This window comes from Elgaria multicarinata, chromosome 5 (genome assembly GCF_023053635.1).
Source record: "Elgaria multicarinata webbii isolate HBS135686 ecotype San Diego chromosome 5, rElgMul1.1.pri, whole genome shotgun sequence".
NCBI lineage: Eukaryota > Metazoa > Chordata > Lepidosauria > Squamata > Anguidae > Elgaria > Elgaria multicarinata.
In genome coordinates, this window is record NC_086175.1 from 81,208,494 (window position 1) to 81,235,662 (window position 27,169).

The 27,169-nt window shown below is 40.2% G+C and overlaps 2 protein-coding genes across 2 annotated transcripts in view; one reads left to right on the forward strand and one right to left on the reverse strand.

The window, feature by feature from the left end:
- TMPRSS15 (transmembrane serine protease 15) overlaps positions 1-11,732 on the forward strand; it is an 81,713-nt gene extending 69,981 nt beyond the window's left edge. Inside the window, exons 22-27 of the mRNA XM_063127700.1 lie at positions 2,033-2,207; positions 7,373-7,554; positions 7,781-7,876; positions 8,458-8,460; positions 10,815-10,954; positions 11,577-11,732. Of these exons, the coding sequence (XP_062983770.1) occupies positions 2,033-2,207; positions 7,373-7,554; positions 7,781-7,876; positions 8,458-8,460; positions 10,815-10,954; positions 11,577-11,732 (752 nt within the window). The remainder of the gene's footprint in view (positions 1-2,032; positions 2,208-7,372; positions 7,555-7,780; positions 7,877-8,457; positions 8,461-10,814; positions 10,955-11,576) is intronic.
- A 3,259-nt stretch (positions 11,733-14,991) lies between these two features.
- Positions 14,992-27,169, reverse strand: part of CHODL (chondrolectin) — a 33,821-nt gene continuing 21,643 nt past the window's right edge. Inside the window, exons 2-8 of the mRNA XM_063127592.1 lie at positions 23,727-24,039; positions 20,265-20,422; positions 19,632-19,679; positions 19,154-19,240; positions 18,521-18,623; positions 17,161-17,239; positions 14,992-15,057 (exon numbers count right to left, since the gene is read on the reverse strand). Coding sequence (XP_062983662.1) covers positions 15,055-15,057; positions 17,161-17,239; positions 18,521-18,623; positions 19,154-19,240; positions 19,632-19,679; positions 20,265-20,422; positions 23,727-23,977 — 729 coding nt within the window. The 5' untranslated portion in view covers positions 23,978-24,039 and the 3' untranslated portion in view covers positions 14,992-15,054. The remainder of the gene's footprint in view (positions 15,058-17,160; positions 17,240-18,520; positions 18,624-19,153; positions 19,241-19,631; positions 19,680-20,264; positions 20,423-23,726; positions 24,040-27,169) is intronic.

Here is a 27,169-nt window from a genome sequence, read left to right on the forward strand (position 1 = left end):
CTCTGCTAGCCTGTCCTCCTCGGTGACCGACTCGCTGGGATGGTTTGCGTTTGCAATGCGTGACTAACTGCAGTGCTGGCTTAGAAACCAGCCATCCTTGCCTCACTTCCTTGTGCCCCAAGAAATGCCCGCAGCCTGCCTGCCTGCCTGCCTGCCTGTCTGCCCGCCTCCCCCGGGGTGCTGCTGTGGTGGGGCATCTGCTAGGACTGACTCCTCGCCTGCTCTGCCTGCCTCTCTGCCCGCCTGGCGCCTGGGAGATGGGCTTTGCGGTTCGTGCCCAGCACCCTCCGGCACGCTTGCTCCCAGTCGTTCTCCTCTGTGCCCCTCAATGCGTAACTGCTGACTTAGAAAGAAACAACCAGCCATCTTTGCCTCACTTGCTCCTTGCACCCGCTTATGGGTTGGTTTGCTATGCGTTAGTGCTCAAGCCATCCTTGCAGCACTACAATGCATGCTGCCTGCCTGCCTGCCTGCCTGCCTGCCTTCCCTCCCTTCTCCCCTTCCCGCCTTGCAGGGATGGTGTATGTGTCTTGCTTTGACTCAGGGGAGAAGTCCTTCCTGCACTCACTTAGACTTTATCAAGTTCAATAATCCATTTTTCAAGTGTTGAAGAAGATTTAGGGTTATCTCATGGCATGTTGGGATTTCCTTTGAACTGGCCCCATTGAGCTGTCTGCATTGCAACTTTAAATCCCTGACATAATGGAGTGCCCGATTTTCAAAACTTCCCCTAACATCAGGGGATGATGAGATTGCCTTGAAACTTGGTGTCCATGGGGACACATGGGTAAGCTGTCCTGGTGCCGAGTTTGAGGTTTCTAACGTGCAAATTGACGTAGTTGTAGAATGGGACTTGATTTGGGGTGCCAAAAATCAGGGGATGATGGGATTGCCTTGAGTCTGGGCGTCCATGTGGACACATAGATAAGCTGTCCTGGTGCCGAGTTTGAGGTTTCTAACATGCAAATTGACGGAGCTATCCCAAGGGGTGTGAATGGGGTGCCCGATTTTCAAAAATTTGCCAAAAATCAGGGGATGATGGGATTTACTTGAAACTTGGCGTCCATGTGTACACGTGGATAAGCTATCATGGTGCCAAGTTTGAGGTTTCTAACGTGCAAATTGACGGAGCTATCGAAAGGGGTGTGAATTAGGGTTATGGGTGGTGCGTTAGAGGTTAGAGCTGCGCCAAAAATCAGGGGATAATGGGACTGCCTTGAGTCTGGGCATCCATGTGGACACATGGATAAGCTTTCATGGTGCCGAGTTTGAGGTTTCTAACATCCAAATTGACAGAGCTATCCCAAGGGGTGTGAATGGGGTGCCCCATTTTCAAAAATTCCCCAAAAATCAGGGGATGATGGGATTTGCTTGAAACTTGGTGTGCGTATGTATACGTCCATGAGGTGTCATGGTGCCAAACGTGAGGTTTCTAACTTGAACAGAAAAAAAGTTGTATACTTTTTTAGCTTTCAATGCAACCCTATGGGGGGGGAAACGGAGCTCCGGATCCGGAGCTCCGAGCAGAGCGGAAGTGGGCGGAGCGGGGGCGGGGCGAAGCGGGCCGCTCCGAAAATGGCGGATCTCTAAGTGAAGCGGAGCGGGGGGTCCGTGCACACCCCTAGTACTAGCTCCCTCTCTGTGCAGCTTGCTGCATTTTGATACCAGGCAAGCACCAACATTGATTTTTTGGGGGGTGCCTTCCCTAACTGACCAGCCATGGCTGTAATGTTATAAGTTGATTTAAAATATTCCACTGCTGTATTTTGATTCCGTTTTCTTCTTTTATTGTTTACCACTCAGAAGAAATCCTTTTGGATCCAGTTTGGTACATAAACTTTGTAAATAAACAAATAAAATAAAATAATAGCTTTATTTAGCCCAAGGCATTGAAAGGCCTTCTAAGTAAAGGAAAATAATGACAAGTCAGTGATTGGAGGCAAACCAATCACCATCACTGGAAAAGATCAGCCACCTAATTCTATTCCAGACATGCTTTTAATTTTAACACTTTCTTTTATTTTACTCATAGCATGTGGCGAAAGACTGATTACTCAGAAGCACAATGCAAAAATTGTTGGTGGCTCTGATGCTCAAGAAGGTGCATGGCCGTGGGTGGCCTCACTACATTTCAATTCCAGGCCAATGTGTGGAGCCTCCCTTGTCAGCAATGAATGGCTGGTCTCAGCTGCACACTGTGTACATGGGTAATTTTCATCTTTTCCATAACACGACTTATAAGCATTTTGCTTTTTCCTCACAAAGTTTACTTGCAAATTTTTTTGTTACCACTGAACTTTCATGGAGAGCCATGAGTTAAAGTAGTTTTAGTATTTAGTCCATGTCACTCTGACTCTTTTTCATGGATGTGTTATGCCTCTGCTGAAGGGTTTGACATTGCAAAATCTTCAAAGTCAGCAATGTGGATGTTCAGGAATCCTATGGAACTTGTATTGCATTCAGTCAGCATTTACTTATACAACTGCAGCTGCTGTGTTTCTGGTAAAGAAACTTAAAACAGCTCTAATGGAAATGAACCATAAACATTCAGCTTATCTCTTTGATTCTGGTACTATCAGGCAATGCATCCTAAGAGTAACAGTCTTATTAGAAACAGACAATAAGGCACTAATTCACATAGAGATAAAGATGGTGTTTTTTCCACATATTAGACCATAAAAAGAAGTGAAGATTGAAAAAAGAAAAACTTAGCTATAGTCCTTTCTTCAAGGGCTGTGCACTAACTCCGGCCGGATCCCTGAATCTGAGGTGAGGTGGGCTGATTTGGGCAACCTTGGCCCAAATCTGGAGCAGCACTGGGTCAGGCAGAAACACACCAAGGCCAAAGCAGATCAGGGTGCATCTCGGGCTGATTCAGGGGCATCTCAGGCTGATTTGGGGAAGTGCAGGGGCACTCCTTGTAGTGAACCACCTACCTGGGAAAGCTGGCGCAAGGCCATCTGTGAATCCAGGTGAGTCCATTGGACTCACCTGGGCTCCCTCCTCCCTCCCCACTCTCCCCAGCCTCCTGAACCACCATGACTTACCTGCAAACGTGTTCACCTCCTGAGAGCCAGGCTGCAATTTAAAGTTATCATGGGGGCTCTTTACTTTTAGTATATCTATACCCACAAATTACAGTGGCTGTAAAGGAGAAATGGCCCATAATTGTAGCCATAGATATACTAAATCTAAAGAGCACCCACAATCTTTATAAATTGCAGCCTGGCTCTCAGTTTAAAAACACATTTCCAGGCAAGTCCCGGTGGTGATTCTTGAGTTGGGGGGGGGGATGGCAAAGGGCTGGTGTGGGGGTTAAGGAGGCAGCAAGAAGGGGAGTGGGGAGTTGGGAGTCCAATGTCTGACACCCAGAAAAGCCAGGAGCAAAACCGAAGTGAATCTCGCCTCTGAGGTGAGTCAGGGAGGCTGTGCACAGCCCTACTTTCTTCTATTTCTTTATTTTCCCATCTAGATTTATTAATGTTATGAAGATTTGGTGGGCAATTTTTAGGCACCCAGGCAATTCCATGTTAGCATACTGGAATGTTTTTTGGAAGCCAAATCTTATACATGGAGCATACATCCACAAGTTCCCAAGGATCTCACAATTTTAAAGCTATTTTTGTTGCCTCTGTCAAGTTTTGTTGTTGTTTTCTACTTCCTTTAACCAGACCCTAGCTTGTAATAGCTCTGTCTTCTGACAGTTGTTAATGGTTTTGCCAGAGATACAAATGGTTGCTGAAGTGGCATTAAAAGCAACTGCAGAAACACCTTAGTGCCCAGAGGAAGTGAGCTTGGATTGAAATAAGGTTCTTCTAACTCCTAAATTGCAAGGCTGGGAGGGGACACCACACCCTGACGTTGCACCCTGAAGTTATCTGACCCTTGACTTTCAAAATGCCTCAAGTCTCCAGTGATCTCTCTCCAAAAGGAAACAGCTGTTGATGAATCTAATGATATGCATGCAACAGAAGAAGCAATTCTATTTCTTTGAATACAAGCTGAGATTGGCAGGGTGTAGGTTGGGAGGCATGTTATATTTATGAAAGCAAAAGTAAAGCATTGGGCAGAAGTAAATTAGGATCTATGGTAGGCCACTGGATGAGTTGCAGTGGATCAGCGAGGATTTCTGACTTCCAATTGCTTAACAATATCAAAAACAAAAGGGCTTTATTTTTCTAAATTAGGCGGTTAGAGGCCCTGATCTACAGTAAACATATGTAACTATGTATTTGTATATGCAGATTGTCCTCGTATATGACTCATGCAGTCACTGGCTCCTTCTGTAAGCAGGGCTGGCCCAACCATGAGCCATGGTGAGCACCTTTGCTCAGGTGCCAGATTGTATATGTAGCCCTCCCCATGTGCCACTCACAAGGCTGCCCATTGCTGTGCTGCTGCCATCACACATGCCCGTAGCTGCCTCCACCACTTGCCCACCAGCCAGACCACCAGAGAATACTGCAGCCACCAGTTTATTCTAGAAAAGCAGCTAATAATGGTCCTACAGGGCTGTCTAAAGCACAGAGCCATATTTCACTCTGGGAAAGTGGTCTTTCATCAGAGCAAGGCATTGTGGGTGAGGTGAGGTGACCCCAGAGAGCACCTGAGGTACTAGGCATTGGGTTGTTTTTGACAGTGGTTGTTATTCATTAAACTATGAGTATTCGAGACAAAGTGGCCCCTTCTCCAGAGTGTGGCATTAAGCCCTGGAAACCATGGGAGCACCCACACTGTCACCACTTTGGAAGCAGCAAAAACTATTTATGGCTAGCCAGGAGAGCAGGCAGCAGCAGAGACTCACCTCAGGCAATGCAGTGTTTGCACCAGCCTTGCACGCGAGCCACCATTTTGACTCTATCACTCCCTAGCTCTAATTGGTGGCTATCGACGTCTAGTAAAAAGCAAAATAGATCCTGCTTGCAGTCTCCTTATGCCTTTTCTAATACGTAAGGCCTTGTTCCAATGAGTCCCTTATCCTATCCAGCTAAACATGGATCTAGATTAGAGGAACTTGGGGTAATTTATTGTGTGTATCTGCATTTGAGGATAGAACCAGATGTGTGAGAAGCAGTGTATATTTATTCATTCATTTCATTTCATTTCATTTCTATACTGCCCAAAAGAAGAACCACTCTGGGCAGATCTCTGGGTGTTTTGAGACTGCTGAGAAAAGGGTGCAGTGAACTCCCACATTCCTAGAGAGACCAACTCTACCCCACAATTCCTTGCAAATGACTTATGGACAGTAAGACAATGAGAGCAACCTGTGTTTGGATGCAGAGTGCACTACAGGTTTCTCATTCACTCAGTGTGCTGGGTCAAGATACACCCACGTACACAACTGAATTTTAGAATATTTATTCCTACATTAAATACATTGCACTGAAGCGATAAAAAGACATATTGCTTGAGATGCTACTAAACCCTTGCTTGGGTTTTTGCTTTCTGTATCCATTTATAAGATTATTCATCATCGCTAAAGTCTTCTACATAATATGATAATGTGAACTAATTTCTCGTAATGTACCTAATATATGTGAGGCTCTTTGCTACTAAAAATGGAATCCAACTTGGTGATTCTTCAGTTTACTTGAAGCTTCTTATTTCAACAGTTACAGTATAGGATGTAAGCAAATAAAGAGTGATTAATGTAAAGTTATCTGCATTAAATATGCTGTACCAGCCTAAGTGTTCCCACTTTATCTAGAATCAATTGAATATCCACATTACTCATCCAATGTGTTGCCATGGTGTGATTAAGGAATGACCTCATGTCTTATAAAGGTAGATGCAGCTTAATAGCCAATCTACAGCCCACATAATACAACATAAGACAAAAGCAGGGCTGAGCCATATTGTTCTACCTCTTTGGTCACTGACCAAGCTTTAATTTCTCCTCAATCATTAAAGAAACAGCAACAGGCAAACAATAACCTGCAGGTTTGCACTAAGAAATCCTAACCTGGGCTGATCCTGCCCCATTTCATTTTTCATTTCATTTGTTATATTTCTATATCACCCCATAACTAAAGCTCTCTGAGCGGTTCCCAACAATGAACTGCTCTGAAAGTGTGCGTTGACCCTCTTTCCTCAGAACTATTCGGTACTGGAGCAGGTTCACATGTCTGCGGTGGTGTGAGTACATCAGTAATGTCCTCCCTCCATTCCTGACATCCCACTGTCTGATTCTATGAGCCACTTTGCTAAGTAAGCTTAAATTCAAGTACTTTGGATAAACAGAATTGTTGAGAGGTCTCAACATGTCTTTTTGATTACTTTTTATTCTGAACAGCTACACAAGTATAAAAGCATTGTCCAAACATTTTGGTATATGTATTAATATTAAGATGGAACAAGATTAGTATTATTGTTTTTATTGATTAGTGTGTACTCATGTGTGTTGTCTATCTTATGTAAGTATGATGAAAATATTGTATATGTTTGTAAGGTGTGTATTTCTAACAAGAGAAAATTGTCTACATGCAGGGAATGCCCCGTGGTGGCTGTGGATCTGCACCCTGTTGGTTAGATGACACAGGCGCAGGATTGCAGCCGTTGTGGGGCTTCCCTGTGATGCACCATTTTGAAAAAGTCAGGGACTTTTTCAAAGGGAGCAATGCCAGCACAGGGCTTCTGCCATGTAATGTCGCTCCACATCAAATCTGTGGTCAACCCAGGGGCAGAACCTGGTGGAAAGAGACCAGCAATTAGTCGCCTTCCACCAGCAAGAGGGCAGGAATTGCTCCAGAGCCTGGATGGCCGCGCCCAAACCCTGAGCAACCTCCTCAGCGTTGGGATCACCCCATGCTGCCCTGAGAGAGGGAAAGCACAGAGTTGAAGAGAGAGGCTGCACCAACCCAGTGCCATGAAGATGCACTGTCATTCAGTGATGTAGTTCACATTGTAGCTGACAGGCATGAGGGAATTACTCAGAAACTATAGTCATAATACGAGCTGACTGGAGAAAGAGGAGGGTGAGATGCCAGGAGACAATATAAACAGACTGTTTCACAGTGGTAAGCCTACCCATTTTTCTGACAACTGATCAACACTATGTAAATGTATCTTTTTGAATGTGAAATGAATGTGCCTCTCCAATTGGACTGTAATAGTCAAAAAATTGGGGAACACTCATTTAGGCCAATATTATTGTCAACACTCCTTATATATTTCAAAGAACCATATGACAACAACACAGGTTATAATTTACTGGAAACCCAACCGTATTGGAATGAATGAGAGTTGCACATAGTCCACTGTGCCAATGTGGTTTAGGATGTAAACAGTGAGAAAAATTACATATCACAAATTGTTCAGGTCTGTTTAATTCTAGGTGATTCTGACTCAGAATATTCACTGTAATCCCCAGGAGGAATTTAGAACCATCTCGTTGGAAAGCAATTCTTGGCTTGCATACCCATCTGAATTTATCATATCCTCAAACAGTCATCCGAGAGATCGATCAAATTATCATAAATCCCCATTACAATAAGAGAACAAAAAACAGTGACATTGTTTTGATGCATCTGCAGTTCAGAGTGAATTACACAGGTAGGACAATTTTCTTCAATAGTTTTCCCATTGTATAGTGAATTTATGTCAGTCCAAACCTAAAAGGACTTTGGGAAATTAAGATATTTCACATTTCCAATAGAAGAATAAAACCATCTCAGGAATTGGCTCACTACTGTGGATGCTAGAAGAGCTGCTTGATTAATGCCATCATAAAAGACTGGACACTAGAACTGAAACTGATTGATCATTTCTTTTTTCACAGATTACATTCAGCCCATTTGCTTCCCAGACAAAAACAAACAATTTTTTCCAGGAACTATTTGCTCCATTGCTGGCTGGGGAAGAACCACAAATCACGGTGCGTCATCACACTGCTAAAAAGTCCCATTGAAATCATGAGCAGAGTTCTCCCCCTCTTCATGTTTTGGCATTTTCGTGATGCAATCACTATGAGAAAACTTGGAGTAAATGCATTTTCTGCTTAAACAAACATTTATCTTCAGTCGTCATAGCACCATAGCACAATTTACATGTTACGCTGGAGATCCACTTGAGCAACTTCCAGATGAGGTGCATGGTTAGCCCTTTCACCCACACCATTGTATACCCCTGTGGGCAAAACAGCAGGACGGGCAGGGAGAGTTTTTAAAAATGTATTTATTATTTTACAAATGTATATGCTGCCTTCCCCTTCTCTCCCAAAAATAACAGAACTCAAGGTGGCTTATGACAATAAAATATCAAATGAAATAAAAACAAAAACATACAATATATTAAATCACCATAATAATAAAACACAATTAATTTACTGTAAGGAGATTAAAAAAGCAAGCAGAAAAAGCAGCAATCCATAAGACCAAAACAAGATGAAGATAAATGACAACAGCTTTTACATTCCTACGGAAGAGACAATTTCTCAAATAAGCATGTGTCCTAAAGCAGGTAATGGGACTCATTGGATCTTAACTAGAAGGGCATTTAAAAGTGGGGAGCCACCACTGTAAAGGTCCTACGCTTAGTTGTTGCCCACTGCAGCTCAGATGGCAAAAGCATCCAGAACATGGTCTTAGATGATGAATGGAACATTCAGGAAGGAGATATGAAAGAAAGCAGTCTTTAAGGTACCCAGGTGTTAAGTCATTTATGGTCTTAAAGCCAGCACCTAGAAATGAACCCAGTAACAAATGAGCAACCAGTGTAGATCAAGCCACCCAATGGTGTAAGGTAATTTAAGCACCCAACTTGGTAGCTCACCATAGATGGTTTTCAGAAATGTGTTATTCTCCCACATAACATGCCACCACTTGGACCTGAAATATGATAGTGAGGTTACAACTGATACACAAAGATTTTTAACACTTGCAAAGAACACCATACAGACTAAAGTAGGATAAAACAACAACAGGATATGGTACAAATGCATTATACTTCATTTCTTATTGGTACTACCTATCAATCTATCATCATGAAGCATAGAGTAGAAAACTATTTTTCCATTCCATCATGTTACCTTTTTCAAAGGACATATTGTCCTATAATTCTTGACTACAGCCTTCAATGTGGAGCTGTAATTAAAGAGTTCAATAAATCAGAAGCAACAAAGTGTCTTGTGGCAGTTTTAAAACTAGCAGATGTATTGTGACATAAGCTTTCATGGACTTAAGCCCACTTCATCAGATGCATGAAGTATTATCCTCAGTTGGCAGATACGTACATGGGCACAGACAATACAATTTGTCAGCAGAGAAGCATCTCTGCAAAAGCTTGTGCCACAATCAATCGGTACATTTTTAAGGTGCCACAACACTCCGAGTTGTTTATACTTCAACAGAAACTGGGCTACCCTTCTTGAATTTTTCGCTAGATTATACTAGACTATATATTTGTAGCTTGCGGGAAGTTAAAGATGTTCTTCGTTATATGTATCTCCTACAGATAACTATTTTGTCTGAATTACTAAGCAAGATTGTATGGAATCACTATGGCAAACTATGTTATTTCTTATATAACTATGATAAATGTGTAGCTTTTAAGACTGCTTTGTTTGCAGTGAGAACAGACAAACTTAAATGTGAACTGCCCAGAGAGCTTCAGCTATTGGGTGGTATAGGCATGCAATAAATAAATAAATAAATGTGATTCCATGCCCGCCCGCCCCCCAGTCCAATATAATAAATTGGCAGGAAGAAATAATCCTAGGTTCGAAGTGAAGTTAATGTTTTATTCTTATGGTTGAATAGCATTTAAGATCTTATTTATTACATATATGCTACCTTTCTTCCATCATGGAATTCAATGTGAAATACTTGGGGCAATGTCCCATCCATACAGTCAGTGACCAGACCTAGACCTGCTTAGCTTTAGCAAGGTGGCAGCATCAAGTGCTCTCAGACCATGCTCTGGAACCTGTTGTGTATATGCCAGTAGTTTGTGATGACCTTTGGTTTTAACAAATAAAATGAAAGGAATGAATGGGAATACAACCATGACTATGTCAGTCCAGACTTCAAGCTAGTCTGTGCATTATCACACAGCTAGCACATCTATAAGTCATGGCTGTTACAAACCAATCTTTAGTTTATATAAATAACTTTTTAGTTTAATCAAGAGTAAATGGTTTGAGATCTGAACCTTACATACCTTTGAAATATTGGCCTTATTTTCTCCTGTGTTTCTCTATTTATAGCCACATTGCATGCTCAGTCAGATTTTCCATACGTGGGCACACAGTTATTTAAATTTGTATGCACATGTATATTGTACTTTCACGCTTCATATGTTTTCTGCAGAAAATACCAGACATTGGGCTATGTCTTATATGCCGTTGCACCTCTGAGAAAAAGTTTATTTCCAAAATAAAAAAAAGTCAGTGGAGTTCCTTTCTGGGAGCTCTGCTGATCTACCCCATTCCAGAAACAAGTGCTTCCACTCATTTCAGGAACTGCTAGTTCCAGTTGTGCTACCATTCCATTTCACTAGTGTGTGGAGAGTGTAGGAGACTACACATTGTTTCCTGCAACAATTGTAATGTGTAGCACTCTCCTTACTATGCGGAGCAAATATTCGAGTTTTCACTATTAAGAATACATGAATACTAGATGGTCACATAGAATATGGTAGTCAGACTTCTGCACGTGCCTGTAGAGATGTCACTGAATTTATTATCCCGGTAACATAGGCAGTTTAAGTCATCTATCGGAAATGAGTAATGCTTAAATGAATGAAAAACTCACTTGCAGAACTTGTTATGCATTATGCAACAGGCTCATTAAATGCACATGTTTTGGGGTAAACAGGTGCTGTTGCAAATATATTACAAGAAGCAGAAGTCCCTCTTATAGCACACAAGAAATGCCAGCAACAGATGCCAGAGTACAATATTACTGAAAATATGATGTGTGCTGGATACGACGAAGGAGGAATTGATTCTTGCCAGGTAAATGGAAACAATGTTTTCCTCTGGTACAACATAGCTAATCAAAAAGAGTTTCTTGTTGCTTAATTTTCTGTTCATTACTTATGATGCTAAATGTTTATACAGTAGTTTGATGATACTTGATAAAAAAAAGCATTACTTAATTTGCCAGCAGCCTCTTCTCTGGCTGCTTTATCATCATCATCAACACCATCATAACTGCTTTCATTTGTTGCTATTTGTGACCTTAACATCCTTGAATTTATTTAGAGAAAAATTACTGTGAGCAACATCTAGACCCCATCACCCCAGGAAATATGAAGCAACTACTAATATCATTATAGGCCATGGGCTGCTGTCAAAACTCAAGTGTATCAAAAGATGCTCTGCAGTCTAAGAAATGCAGCATCTATGCCTACAGTGCTTACAAAAGCCTTTGTGACACAACTTTCATGCCGGCTCAAATAATTTTAGCTTAAAGTAGAAATTCATACAGAGGGCTGCATTAATACTGCACATAACAGACAGGCATCTCAGCAAATGCTTAAGGCCATAGCAAATCTCATTTGAGCTTTACAAATAGTGCTGTTTCCAATAAAAATATTATACATAAGAACGTTCTAATTTCTATTTGTCATTCCAGGGAGATTCCGGTGGGCCACTGATGTGTCAAGAGAGTGAAAAGTGGATACTGGCTGGTGTGACATCCTTTGGCTATCAGTGTGCACTGCCACATCGTCCTGGCGTTTATGTGAATGTTTCAAAATTTGTTGACTGGATAAAAAGGATAATTCATTAGCAGCATTCAAAGAAAAAAACTGGGAAAAATGGCAATTCAAGGGCAAGACTATGTGTGTGGCATAAATTCCATAGCACCTGTCAGAATCAGACAAACACAAATAATTCAAAATATTGCAGAGGTTATCTTTCAGGGTGATCCAGGGAATTTATTGAAGTCCCACTGGCTGACAATTGAGCCCACCACTGCCATCTTTCCCCTCAAGCTGCTGTCCTAAGACTTGAATGGGAAAAGAGGGAAGGTCATCTGAGAAAGTAGCAGGGCTAATTAATGCTGCACTTTTGACTACTAGGTCAATTTCATTCAGCTTAACAAATGAAGGCAACACAAATGAAGTTCTTGTGGCTTTCACAAGCTAATTTGTCTTTCACAAGAGATCCTTAGCTGGTATGCAACCAAATCATTCAAATTGAAAGGCAGGTTTCTATAGTGTATTGAGGAAATAGCAATAATAATAATAATAATAATAATAATAATAATAATAATAATAATAATAATAATAATAATATAAATTTCACACTTTCCTGCATCATACTTATGCAATGTTCTAACATAAAATTAACACACGCAATTATATGCAAATCTGTGTACTATTTTGCTCTCTTGTTTTGGTGATGCATTTCCTCTTATGCATTCCAAAAAAAAATAGTAAATGCCTCACCAAAACAAGAGAGCAAAATAGAACACAGATTTGCATATAATTGCACGCATTAATTGTATGTATAGAACACTGCTGAAAAGGTCCCGTGTCAAGTCACTATACCACGGGCCCTGCCCACTGGTGGGATCATGAGCAGGACGTTCCTGACCAAAATTAAAACATGGACTAGTCAATACTGGGAAAGGCACTTTTTATTGTCCTTGAGTCCTAAGTGATTTAGGGCTGTGTACACAAGTATCAAGACCTTGAATTGGGCATCTGAGTTATTTTTGAGAAGTGTAAAATTAGGAAACGTGGTGTTCCAATGGGAGCAAGACAACTCATTATACTGAGGGTGTTAAATTGAATCCACTGGATGAAATGCACACACACTATGCCCTCACTTTAGACCAACTATATCATGAGAATGTACTCAGGACATCTCTTTTTAAAAAATATATGAAATAAACTGGTTGTGAACCACCTGGAGAGTTTCAGCTATTGAGCAGTATAGAAATGTAATAAATAAATAAACTCAACATGGAATTCAGATAAATGTTATTAGAAATTGTCAAAAAGTACAGTGATTAAAGGTATTAACATAAACAGAGGATTCTGTACCACATTGGTAATGTAGTACTAACATTAATTACTGTGCAATGCTTTTTCCTATCCTTATGTCATAAATATCCACATATCTTTGTGAGGTAGGCAATTATTCTCATGTTACAAATGAGGAACAAAGGTCCAAGGCTGACCTAACCACCCTGTGTCTAGGCATGAAAATCTATTATTTCCCAGAGTTTATTTGGTGCTTGTTTCTTAAGTTCACTCATGCCTTTTCAGTTCATCCCTTGATTGCTAATGCTACACCATCATGAAGATCCATCACATCGGAGATCAAATCCCACAGACTGTGCTTTCATAATGTGGCTTGAATACAATACTTTTTAATGAGTTCATCTCCACATCCATCTGCAAATCACTGAATGATGAGATATCAAATAATGTATATGTATGAGAATGTACCCAAGATATGAGGATGAGCCGTAAATTACTGTAAATCACAATCCTGCAAGTAGAGGTCTCTGCTGCTCAGGTATGTTCCCATGCCAGGCAAGATGGCCAGAACCATCCATTTCTGAATGTCAAACAGGCCTAATCTACACCGATGAGGATATTGCACTATGAAAGTGGTATATAAAAGGCAGGAGCCACAGTACTGCTTTATTGTGGCATTGAAGTGTACTGACAACTGTTGGGGCCCATGGGCACATACCATATACTGCTTTCATACCGCCCAGAGAGCTTCGGCTATTGGGCGGTATAGAAATGTAATAACTAAATAAATAAATTCATACCGCTATATTCTGTTTGGTGTAGATTCAGCCATAATCGCTTCACTTTCTTGCCTACTACAAGGATGTACTCAGTAGCATCCAATAGTGTTAGCCCACTGGAAGCCATTGCAGAAGTCGTGCGTGTGTGACGGGATGTATTATATATGGAACTGTTGGCAGCTGCTTCTCTGTTTCATTATCCCCCAACCCTGAGCTACCACAGTTCATGTACAGCCTATTTGTGCTGCTCAAGCTTTTGTAAGGATCAATGGCAAAACATCTATAATGCACAAAAGTGTCTTCTGCCTTCCAGTCTGGAAAACAAGTAAAGCACCAGATCAAGGAGGCAAGCTGTCCTCTTGTGCCAGTGGTTGTCCCCTTGAAACTAGACCCTGTGGATTTCTGCCTCATTAGTTGCAGCAAAACACAGGGCAGGACAGTCATTTCTTTTCATACAGTCAACATAATACTTAGAATGTAGTTATTAGAAACTAGCCTTCTTTACATTCCCCATCCCTCAGTTTGTCTTTAGTGAATTAGATGAAGGTTACATTAATTAATTTGTCATGAGCAGAATGATTCATTTTGACTCCAAATAAGCATATCCTCAAAATACACTCACTTGCTAGCAAAGTTACAGTGCATCACCTGTTTTTGATGCTTATCACTGCAGATGAATAGCACAACGTTGTCTGATGTCTTTACTAATGTGGACCAACGTTAGAGTAACAGTTAAATCATTTCCTATAGCAAAGAAATAACTTTACAATCAGTATTTTATCAATTTTTTTATGCAAAGATAAATTATTTTGTTACACTGCAAATTTATATTAACTGAATTTACAGTACATCCATTAATGAGAAACAGTACAATGTATGAGAAACTAACAAGAAAAAAAGGTAACAATTAAACTAGAAACAATTGTTTTAGAATTGACACATACAGTAGACATTTCCATATATATATATATTCCAAATGCTCTGTCCATCCCATTACTATCTGTAGCGGAGTCATTTTCCTTAGCAAAATAAATGCATTCTTTTTTTTTCTTTTAGAGTGCCATGTTTTGCTACTGAATTAAAAATCAAACATTGCATATAAAAATGATCTGAGCAATTGCCTCAAGGGGGAGCTTCCAGTTCATTTTCTTGATCCGATGCAACTTCAACTTCAAGCCATTCCAAGCTAATATCTGACATGACATTATAATAGATCCTGAATGTAAAAGTGTCATTCCTGGTTTCTTTTCAGTCATATCTCTATACCTCCATGCTACTGTCTTTCCTTGGGTTCTTCGAAATCCATAGTGTAGACTGGTCTGGACTGGTTTTTGTTCTTCCTTTACTGGAAAATTAAAAAACACAATTCTATATATGCATGTCTGTATACACCTATTTATAGCACATCTATTTTTTCAGACCTTCAGTTAAGGATTCAGTGAAAGATGGATGATGGAACATAACAAACAATTGTAAAGTTATTCAGGATTGCCTGATGTTTCCTCATTTGGCCTTCCATAAAAAGATTGTGCACGTAGTAGCAGAAAACAACATTGATAAGGAAGAGTACCAGATAAGCCAATCAGGGCTGTGTTGTCTCATAGAACGTGGTCCATATGCAGTATGTAATGTTCATGGTCTGTGCTCACCCTCAGCAACCAATGCTACGGGATGCTTCCAGATGGAGGGTTTTTGACTCTGCCAATCAAAACACAATAAGCAGCTATTCTGTCTTTTCTACCCAAATAACTTTTTGTGGAAAGAAAAAAAGATGGGAAAAGCAGTAGGAAAACATGGATAGAGGGGGGAGGGGTTACATGTTGAAAATTTTAAAAAATGTCTGTATCCCCCAGTAAAATTCCATGAATGAGGCAGGGCAATTGCATGATTAATGTCTCATCTAGAAAAACACTTAGACTCAGTGAGCTATCACACTAAGGCAGGGCAGGGTGGGCAACTTGTGGCCCTCCAGATGTTTAAACTACAACTCCCATCAGCCCTAGCAAGCATAGCCAATGATGGGAGTTGTAGGCCAAAACAAGACTTATGTGTGGGTTCTTCCCATCCAGGATGTTTGGGATGAACTTGGCAACAATCAGGTGATGAAGAATAACCCAACTAACCTCACCCACATTGTGCCAAACCTTTAAACATAACAGCAGCACCCCAGTGCAGTTTGAACTGTAACTCCAGAGCTTATACAGACTTTCACAACTTCAAGGCCTTCACATGGAATGAAACCTACTGAAAACAGGTGAGGAAATTCTGTCTCTGTGCAAAGTTTCTGGGAAGAGCACTGGGTAGTTTGCGGAAGTTAACCATCTCTGCACTAAGAGGTTAGATGTGATTCCTGTGAACTAGCCTATGGGGAAAAATAACCACCATGATCAATAATGGAGGACTCTGAGCAATGACTACATTTGGCATCTCGGTTCTACTTGCTTAATAAGGCTTACAAGGAACTGCTAACATCAGAACAGGGGGAGTAGGTTAAAAAGTCTTGAATAGTTGAATACATACTTGAGAGAACTGGAGATTTTGATAATTATACTATTTATATTGAATTATTGAGCAAAATTAAGTACATGCCTTATTGCCATTTTGGACTTAATAAAGTGTCTAAAACTGACTGGAATGCATCCGCTGTATTTAACTTACCTGTGAATCTACATTACATTTATTCATTCATAATATCATCGAATGCTTATTATAATTAATGCAAACGTCCCCAATAGTAAACTAATAGCTATTACATTTGGAGCACACTAAGTAAGACACCGCTCATGGCCTTAAAAAATTTCGTGGCTTTGACTCCTCATTCCAAAATTAACTGTACTATACCTGGAAACAAACTTTATAATGTAAATGTATTTCCCAGCTAACACAGTGGCCCTACTTCATTAATGTGGAGCTGCTTTTCCATGGCTTCATTCCAAGGCACTGTTATAGCATTTAAAATGTCAACATCGAACCACCAGACAAATGTGTGGGTTCTTCCAATGCAATTGCTACCCATCCAGATGTGTGGGGTGAATTTGGCGACAACTGGGTGATGAACAATAACCAAAAGCTAAAAGCAAAGGGGTAGATGAAAAGGATGTTTAATTCAACTTAAAATATTGGATTTTTAAAATCTACCCCTTTGCGTTTGGCTTTTTGGCATTCGTGGGTTTCCTTTTAGTTGGATTTTGATGAAGAATAGCCCAACTGACCTCACCCACATTGTGCCAAACTTTTAAACATTACAGCAGTACCATAGTGCACTTTGAACTGTATTTCCAGAGCTTATACAGACTTTTGTAACTTCATGTCCTTCACATGGAAAGAAACCAACTGACAACAGGTGAGGAGATTCTGTCTCTGCGCAAAGTTTCTAGGGAGAGCACTGGGTGGCTTGGGCAAGTTTTCAGGAACTGTAGCTCACAATCTTAGAAACTAAGAAATATACCAAGTTAGAATCTAAACGTTCTGCAAGGCATTCAGATGATAATGGAGATGAGTCACTGAAGCAGTTTCTCCTTGCTTCCCTAGAAGAAAGGAAAGGGAAAGCCACTAAGGATGAATGAGCTGCTGTTGGTTTGCCATAAAGCACAGGAGAAATGCAACACACTTCTCATGCCTTGTTTACCATCAGATGTTTTTACTCCGAACAGGAGCAAGAACAATACAGCATGAGAACTCCTCACTTAGAATAGCACTAGATGTTATGCTTGACTGCTGCTGAAATGGTAGCCCTTTGTCAACTTCTTCCCCTTCTTGTAACTTTGATTCAGCCATCCCTGTGTTTCTCCACCCCAGCTCCACATCAGGAGCTACTGCTGATCAGTCAAGGAAATGGGGAAATGGCACATGTATGTCTAATTGAGCATTATGGGGACAGGGTAGGAGGCAGAGGAACACAACATGGGATAACCTTTAGTTCTACCCTGTTGTTGTTCCTCCTGTGTGGATGGCAGTAGCTGCAATGCCTGCATGATCATCCCCACTTGCTGTACAGAGGAAGCAATGGCTACAATATTCCAAGAGTGAATATAAAGGAGAGTCAACAGATCCAGCTCTGGAAAAAAGCCTTTGCCAATGCTCCTTTTGATAACTAAACTAACCAAATCTTCAAAACTGGATAAGTCATTGACCCTGTTCAAATGTTATACTAAGTCATGGTGTTTAAGAATTTTGAGCTAAACGTTATGGTTTAGCATGTCATGCAAACCATGACTTAGTGTGCCATGTGAACCATGATGTAGTGTGTCATGTCAGCCATTCCTAACTATGGTTGGCTACATAACCACGGTTTAAACATGCTCATTAACCATCTGCTTCAAAAGGGTTAGCGGCCTAAACATGGCTTACCATTGTGTGCCTTAAATCTTGACTCCATTTTAAGCAGATGTTTGAAAGGAAAGTTTAGATGTGTTTGTGAAAGCAGGATAGAAAAGATAATGCATTCCTTTTTTATATTGTGGAGCCTTGCATTCCTTGTTAGTTATTAGGTTGAGGTGCCACTTTTCTAGTAGTGTTAATAAAGAGAAACAAGCATAAAAGGAACATTAATGGACAGGGGGCATGGCAAACACAGTGAACATGCCAAAACACCACATTATATATCTGATAGTGTGGGTGTATCATTAAATGTCTTCTTCTGTTAGTATAGTGTATGTCCTATGATAATGTTACAGTTCAAATATGAATGGCCTTCCATTGCACTTGGAATGGATCTGAATATGAATACGTGACTAATGTATGAATACACTCCAAAGTACATGAACATAAGATCCAAGGTTTCATGCCTGTGCAACCATAATATTTACCTTTTATGCAACATCTGGAAACAGCAAGTTCCAAAGGCCACTAATATCAACAACAGCAGTGGTATAGTTGGTATAACAACATAAATTAGATTGGGAATTAAACCTATGAGAGAGAGAAAAGATTACGTTAATGTCATTTGTTTGAAATAAGGGTTTCATTTCCATCACATTAAAATGATACACAACAATCCTCTCATCATGCCTGCAGTCAACCAGGAATAGGAAATGTGTGGCCCTCCATATGTTTTGGCCTACAATTTCCATCAGCCCTAGCCAGCATAGCCAATGGGGAAGGATGAAGGGAGTTGTAGGCCAAATGTTCTACAGGCCATATTTTTCTCAATTCTGCATTAAACATTGCCAAGCATAATCAGGACTGTCTTATGCCATTGTTCACACATGTGATCAGGTGTGCTGTAGTCCATGAAACTGTATGCCACAAAAGGTACCTAACCTTAAGGACCTTGTTGGTTTTGATTTTCAAACTATAGTTCAGGGGATCTTCAAAGCTTCAATGACAAGGTTGTTAATGGTAGAAAAGCTTTTTCTTGAAAAATGATCACTGCATGTCTACATGCTCTATGTTTTATGCTTAAATATTACTCAAATATTAGAATCATATGTATCAATTACCACCAGTCTCAGTAACAACCACCGGAAAATGATCTTCTGGCTTGCTTGAATCATGAGGCCTCCCTGCTGGCACAGTTGCTGGGACTTCTGAGAAAGCAATTACATATTTTAACAGAATGAAATCTATTTTCTGAGCTGTAGCATCTGCTCACATTATTGCACTTTGAAAGGACAACAAAGACTCCACACCTAATCAGTTTTAAAAGGGAATAAGAGTGGGTGATAAATTTGTCTACTGGACTTTACTGTAATGTTGGGACAACATCTGGAATAGGAGTTACAAACTGCAATATTTTGAAACATATCCATTCCATACACCTATAAAAACATACATTGTAAATATTACTCTCTACGGGATTCATCATTCAGCTGTTCCACCACTAGTCTGCTTTTCTAATCTATAAGATTGTTTTGGTTTGGAAATGATTAATCAGATTATATTGCTTTACAACTGCAACTCAATCCAAAAGTTTCTTACCATAATGTGCATCTGTTCTGTCTCCTAATTCTTTTTCTAGGATGTCATCTGTTAAATCAATCAGACAACAATGGAAAAAAGATCATTTACATTATTTTGTATATACACCATGGATAGAAATATAGACAATTCTTGGTTTTAATGAACAACTTTTCAGATACATTAAACTACAAGTGAACAGTTGATGGGATAGGATGTTGGACTTTAGATGAATAATGATCCTGCACCTAAAAGCTACCTGAATAGAGTCACAATTCTATTCCCCAATTATTTGGAAATAAGCCCCACTGATCCCAACGGGACTTACTTCTTTATCCCACCCTCTTTTATCCCACTGGCTGTCGTACTGATGAGAGTGTACATAAATGTGCCTACAACTCATCAGAAGATCTACCCAGGAAATCTGGGCTGCTAGATCATTTTGTAACTAGACTGCTAAAACATTTGTCATAGCAAATGTAATCACTATAGTTTCGCAGAGATGATAGGCGGACTAAGTCACTTTGAATCCCAAGAATTGTTAAGAATGGTTACCCCTCTAGAAAGAATTGTTAAATTGGCAACCCAAGTTTCTTTGAAAAATAAAACAGAAATCATGCATCACATATGAAACTTGGCTTCAGCATTCCCTACCTGGTTCAAACTTGCAGATAAAATTGTGCTTCATGTTGCATCTGTCATCATTCCATTGGTAAAGATAAGGCCCTCCCAAACCAGGATTTGCAGTTGGTTGATGATACATCACAACACAAGCTTCACTCCCACAGGATGGCTCATCTGTATACCAATTTCTATTGCAAAGTACAAATACAAAAAAAAAATTATTAGCAAACAGGATCGTTAATATGATTTTTTTCTGTTCTGCTGACTCCATCCTGAACATTTCCTTCAGTCACCCAATTCCTTCAGTTAATGGTCTTCTTGGTGGTGGTACCATGGCTTTGCTATGTTTCCCCTAAATATGCACACCCGGTGCCTACTTTACAATCTTTTCACTGGCAGGTTCAGTCGTTTTTATTTATCCATCCATTTGAATTAGTATAATCCCTCAGCAGGCCTCAAAATAAATTATTTGATACATTTTATTATGGCAGTTTGGTATTAGTGTTTCACTGTATTTGGTTTAAGTTATGATTTTGTATACTACCCTGGAATCTTATTTAATGAAGGGCAGTATGGAAATGTTTTAAATAAATAAAATTAAAATCCATGTAGCAACTTTAAAGACTTTTCTCTCTTCTTGCCAAAAATCACTCAACTGAAAGTCCTGCAAGGTAGTTTCAATCCTAGTAAAGTTAGCTGTAATTGCTCAGCAAAGGATCTACTGTTTTAAAGCTTCCAAGATAAGATTTTTCAAGAAATAGAAAAAATACAAGAGATTTGTAAAACACCAGAGTTAGCTTTATTGAATTTGTATGTTAAAGAAAATAGAGAGATAAAAGAGGCAGTGTGGTGTAGTGGCTAAAGTGTTGGACTGGGAGTTGGGAGATCTCGATTCTAGTCCCCACTCGGCCATGGAAACCCATGGGGTGACTTTGGGCCAGTCACAGACTCTCAGCCCAACCTACCTCACAGGGTTGCTGTTGTGAGGATAAAATGGAGAGGATGATTATTTATGCCACCTTGGGTTCCTTGGGGGAAAAAAGGTGGGATATAAATGCAAAAATAAATAGATGAATAAATAAATAAATAAATATAAATTAAAGAAGAAGTATTAATTGGATTTTTGTTGACAGCCACAAGGCAATTAATAGCAAGTAACTGGAAGACAGCTCGGAGGTTGACAGTATCTAAGTGGAAAAGGAAAATTTGAGATATAGCAATAAACAAAAAGATGACCCAGAAGTTAAGAGTACATAGAGGAATAAAGAAAAGAGATACTTTTAAGAAGGAATGGCAAAAAATACATAGACTATATGGGAAAAGAATCAAACAGAATAACTTTTTTAAAAAATTGTGGAACTCGTGAAAAGAAGAATTTAAATAAATAATCGATTAATATACCACCCTGGAATAGAAAAAAGAAAATGAAAGACGTAAGAAGAAAAACTTTGAAATGCACCAAGTGTGGGGAGGGAACAGGGAGAGTTTTTGAATTAGTATCAATGTGTTTCATTTTTTGTTTTCACTGTATTTTATTTTTGAAAACTCCATTAAAAAAAAGCCTTCCAAGAAACATGCCTTGATTCATCTGGAATAGCAACTCTAGAAGCCTTTAAACTAAGCTTCAATCATCCTGGCATTGTTTCTGAATAAAGCAGAAATGATGTTGAGCTTCATCATCCAGAGATGAAATTGTTGTGAGCCACCCTGGTATCCAAACAGTGTCCCATCCCCTGTAGATGCCTAGGCTTTTGATCAAAAATGAGTTTTGGGGCCCAGCAAAATAATGTCTTCCATACTGAACGTCTCAGGTGCAGTTCTTGCCAGCTTTGTTAAAAGACATCAGGCAGGATGGAGAAGACCTTTGCTTGAAATCTTGTATGCAGTCATTGAATTTAAGTTTGTATTGATTGTTGTGTTGTTCCGATTTACTTTAGTGTTACCTTTTTGTTTTGTTATTCCTATTTATTTTAGTTAATACCATGCAGAGGTGACAACAGCCAGTACAGGTACTTTTGGAAGTGATTGTGTGTGATAGCGCAGGATGTGGGGAAGCAGGGACACATTTGCCAAGGGTATTTGGGGAGTGAGGGGGTGGGGTGGACAAAGCAAATACAACTCATTATACAGTGGGTAAGTCATCCCGAGATCTTGTTTCCATGCTCATTGCTTCTCCCTCTCCAAAATATTTCCACCATTATATGGGCATCTCACTAACACAGAAACGAAGATGAGCTACAGATGAGTAGGACAGAAGGGAAAAGAGGAAGAATGCAGGGCTCTTTAGACAGGACCCCAAGAGAAAGAGAAAGATACTAATGAAGCTGAGTCCAAAGGTACAAAGGCAGGAGGGGAGAGAAGGTGCAGGCTCACATTTTTTCTAACCACTCAACTACAATCTGTCCCATTTCAGGCCATGGGTTCTGTCAATGCCCTGTGCTCCAGACTGAGTTACAGGGTTCTGCTATGGATCAAATCTAGAGCAGGGCTCAGGTAGGTCAGATTTCTCAGGGAAGCAAAATGGAAAGAGATCAGCACAATAGAAAGTTCTGACTGGTGCTGCCTGTATGCTTCAATAAGGAACAGAGTAAAAATCATATTTAAATAAGAGAGAGGTTGGTTGGCCCTGCCTTCATTCTGACTGAGGCTTTGTCTCTTAAAGGGCCGTGGCCTGTTTTAGCAATCTGAAGCTGTAATGACACAGGAAGAAAGTAATGCCAAACCCTCTCCTTGAACAATGAACTCTGGAGTTTCATATTCAGAAGTCAAGGGGTTGGAGATCCTCTGAGGATGAGCTTTCGGGGGGCCTTGGCCAATGACACAACATAGAAAACATTTACTAGTGGGCATCTTACTAGCAAATATTTATTTATTACACTTTTTTAATAAAATATTAATGTATTTATTATTAATACACAATGCATTTATTATTATTTTTGCACAAGTTCTGTTTTCTCCTGACGGATTTTGAGGCCCTTAAAATATCTGGCCTTAGACCACTCCCTAGGGGCCGTACATATGTCTTCTAAGCCCCACGGTGGCTGCGAATCGGCGCTGCATCAGTTATATGATGCAGCAGCCAATTTGCAACCACTGCAGGGCTTACCCGCAAGCTGCATATCTAAAAAGTCAGGCACTTAGCCTGACTTCTTCAGCCCATGGCCCTTCTGCTGTCTGATCTCGCTCGGGCATTGAGACAGAGGAATTCCAGAGCCAATGGCGACCCCTGATTGGTTGCTGGAAGCCAGGCAGAGGGCAGGGGCCGGGGGCGGTGAGTCAAATGGCTGCTGGAAAGCCCTCATTGCCTCCAGCCATCGGGATTACCCGCCACCACCCTGCAGCAGCGAAACTGCAGGGTTTAACGGAAAAGCAGCAGCAACGCAGCACCGTCAAGGCAGGGCCCTAATCCGCTTACTGCCAATTCTGCCACTGAATATCTTTTGGTCATTGTTTTCAGCAGAAGTCTTTAAGTAAAAGCTCACAAACATTTACCTGAAGAGTGAACTGCTTCCATCTATCCATTTGTAAAGGTCTGGGCAGGCACTTGATGCAGTCTGTCCCTCACCACTTCTCCATAGCCCAATCCAGAAATCCCCATCAGAAATTCTGGGGCCTGATTTTGTGAGGTTCTGCAACATACTTTCTATGAGCTTCTGCTCTGTCTCGCTTTCAAGGCTCAGGAGTACTCCATCATCCATTTCACAGGCATGGCGAGCCTCCTGGAAACCCACACGCCTCGACATGTCTTGGAAATAGGCTATTTTGTAGCAGGGATGTGTTGAATCACCATAGCATATCTTTTGACCTTAAGAAACAAAAACAAAAAAAACCATGAAGATACCAGTATTTACTTATTGCATTTTTAAACTGCCTTTCCAGAACCAACCAAGGCAGTTTAGAAAAATTGAGAAAACAGAAATCAAACAAATAAAGACATAGTAAGAGAACAATTTTTAAAAGCCAAATTAACAAGATGTGTCTTGACCCCCTTCCTAAGTGCAGAGAGATGTTTGTCATAGAGGCAGGATCTACACTACTGCTTTAAAATGTTTTATAACAGTAGTGACAACTGTTGGGGCCCAGGACACACTCCCGAGACAGTTTTCAAAATGTTTTCAAAGTGTCATATCATGCTTGGTGCAGCTCCGGCCAGAGACTTAATTCATGACCAACAGCATAAGTGTGATACCGGACTTCCCTTCCTCCTCCCTATTTATCTTTACTATTGTGCTATAATTCCATGCTAGTAACAATGAGAAAACTCATTATTAGAAAATTAAAGGCTTTGAAAACATTAGTGCTCAATTTGCCTGGCAAGAGTGTTAATAGCTGTTGTGGACACTGGATATTCTATGAAGACTACAAAACACAACAACAGGTACGCAGGGAGATGGAAAATGAGAATCATTTTCAAACAAGAGATACAGATGGATTTTCACCCAATTGCTACTTCTAGCATTAACATAGAAATACCTATACATCGTGTCCTTCTCTAGATGCCTCTAGTGTGTACATTTTTTATTGACTATCAAGTTCCATGACTGCTTATGGCTTATTTCTATCCCATCTTCATTTGGGCAATCAAAAACATCTTCAGCCTTAGGAATTATTCATCCTGAACCAGAAGCTCCTCAGTTCCTGTCAGTTGCCTTTGTAAAGTGTCCAGAAACATCAACTAGCAGCAGAAGCACTGAATGTGCTGGTCCTTTGAACACGTTACAGCTTTGTTGTACCAATTGCACTAGATACCTATATGTTACCAGATTCAGTTAAAAGTGCTAGCTATCACATTTATAGCCCCAAATAGCTTAAGACCCACCTTCATCTGGACAGGCTCACGCACATATCCTGCTTGTATCTGCGTGAAGTATATTTGGCAGAGAACACAAAAGAGCGCCAGCTAATAACAATTACTGTGGTGGTTTTAGGATTGTACATTTGCCACCTCTGCTTAATTTTAATCACTTGCCTTGGTTTTTGGGTAAGTTATATTGTTGTAGTCAGGGGTATTATACATATACTATACATATTATACTATATATGTATGGTATATGTATAATGTACTGATTATAGGTTAGAGCTGAGCATAGAAATAAGATAATCCAAACTATTTGAGAAAAAGAAAAGAAATGTATGGCAAACTCAGATGTGAACTCAATCCACACAAGATCACCAACTTTTTAATCCCCCTTATTTTCCCATGAAAACTTAATTTAGATCAGAAAGTTTTCCTTTTACCACATTATGTGTGAAATGTCAGCAAATACCATACCAGAGGCATGAAATAGTGAATGAAGGAGAGGCATGCATTTATTTCTTGCTTGGTTTCTTAAATGAATTATATAAAAAAATACATTCCAGCTCTGCAAAGAAAAAGTATCTGGCACCATATGAAATTAACACCCTGAACTAATGTTGGAAGTCTTCAAAGACTCTTTCCTAAGCTGTAACACAACCATCTGTGTTGTACCATTGTACCATTTTCTTCTTCTTCGTTAGTATTGTTTCTAGTGCCATTGAAGGAACAAGTGTGATCAAGTACTGTGCTGGGATGTAGTTCTGGGAGACACGTGAACCCTGTTCAGACCTTCCCCCTGAACACTTGGAGGAAGAGGAGGTAGTGGTGGTGTAGGGATTGCACCCAATTGCCTGTCCTTTGACTACCACATATTTAGTGGAAGCTATGAAAAGTGTTCTTACATCCATATAGCTATGTGTGTAAATGCTCTTCCAAATAACTAAATGTGATTAAAGAGGGTTTCCATTCCCATGGAAGAATCTACTTCTATACAGCAGTATGTGCATAGAAACCCTTTTCAGAACTTCTGTTGAACAAAAGACCGCCTACCCTATACTGTATATACAGCCAGTCACCCCCTGAGATCTTCAGAAGAGGCTTTAATTTGTTGTTCCATGTCCAATAGAAACTCCCCAGGTTATAGCATGTAAGCAGACATACTCAGTAGTGCCACCTACCCACTGGAACATTCTCCATGTGGTTCAAGAGGCAGAAACTGGCAAACTTCAAGTGGTTCTTGAAAACACATTTGCTTATATCGGCTCTCCCTGGCCTGTAAGAGACTATGGCCTAATCTACACCAAGCAGGATATTGCACTATGAAGTGATATGAAAGTGATATATAAAAGGCAGGAGCCACACTACTGCTTTATAGCAGTATTGAAGTGCACTGACTACTTTTGGGGCCCATTGACACATACCAAATACCGCTTTCATACCGCTATATACTGCTGGGTGCAGCTCCTGCCTTTTATATACTGCTTTCATACTGCTTTTAGAGTGCAATATCCTGCTTGGTGTAGATTAGGCCTTTGACACGCCCCTGTTTTATTGTTGTCTTTGCTATAATTGTTTAATTCTTTATTATTTTGTATTGTTTTAAATATTGTTTTATATATGCATTTCAATGTGAAGCATTTCATTATATTAAATGGTATAGATTTTTTTTTCTAAAAAAAGCAAACCAGAGTAGATCCTGTTCTCACTCCCGCCTCTATACATTCATTCTAAACATGGAGGTGACATCTGAAAAGAGCTATGCTCAATTCCCCTTAGTTCAAATCCCTACTACTCTGTACCAGTTACATTAATTTACATCACAGGATTTGAGCTAAGGTGTTTAAGGGTGCAATCCTATCGACTGTGCCTTCAGTAATTGGAAGCTCCTGAATTCAGAGGTGTCTGATCATCCAACACAGGGCAGGAGGAGCAGCCATCTTCAATTCCCCATCTTCCTATCCTGCAGATTTCACTAGACAGGCTTTTTAGTCCATCTAGCAAGGGTGCTTCAGAGGGAAAGGGAAGAACCCTGGAGGAGATTCTCCTATCTCCCCCCTTTCCCACCCACTAGAATGTCCCATTTCCTCCTTCTCCGAGGGAGCAGCGAAGTGGGTGGATCTCTGACTCCACCTTCCAA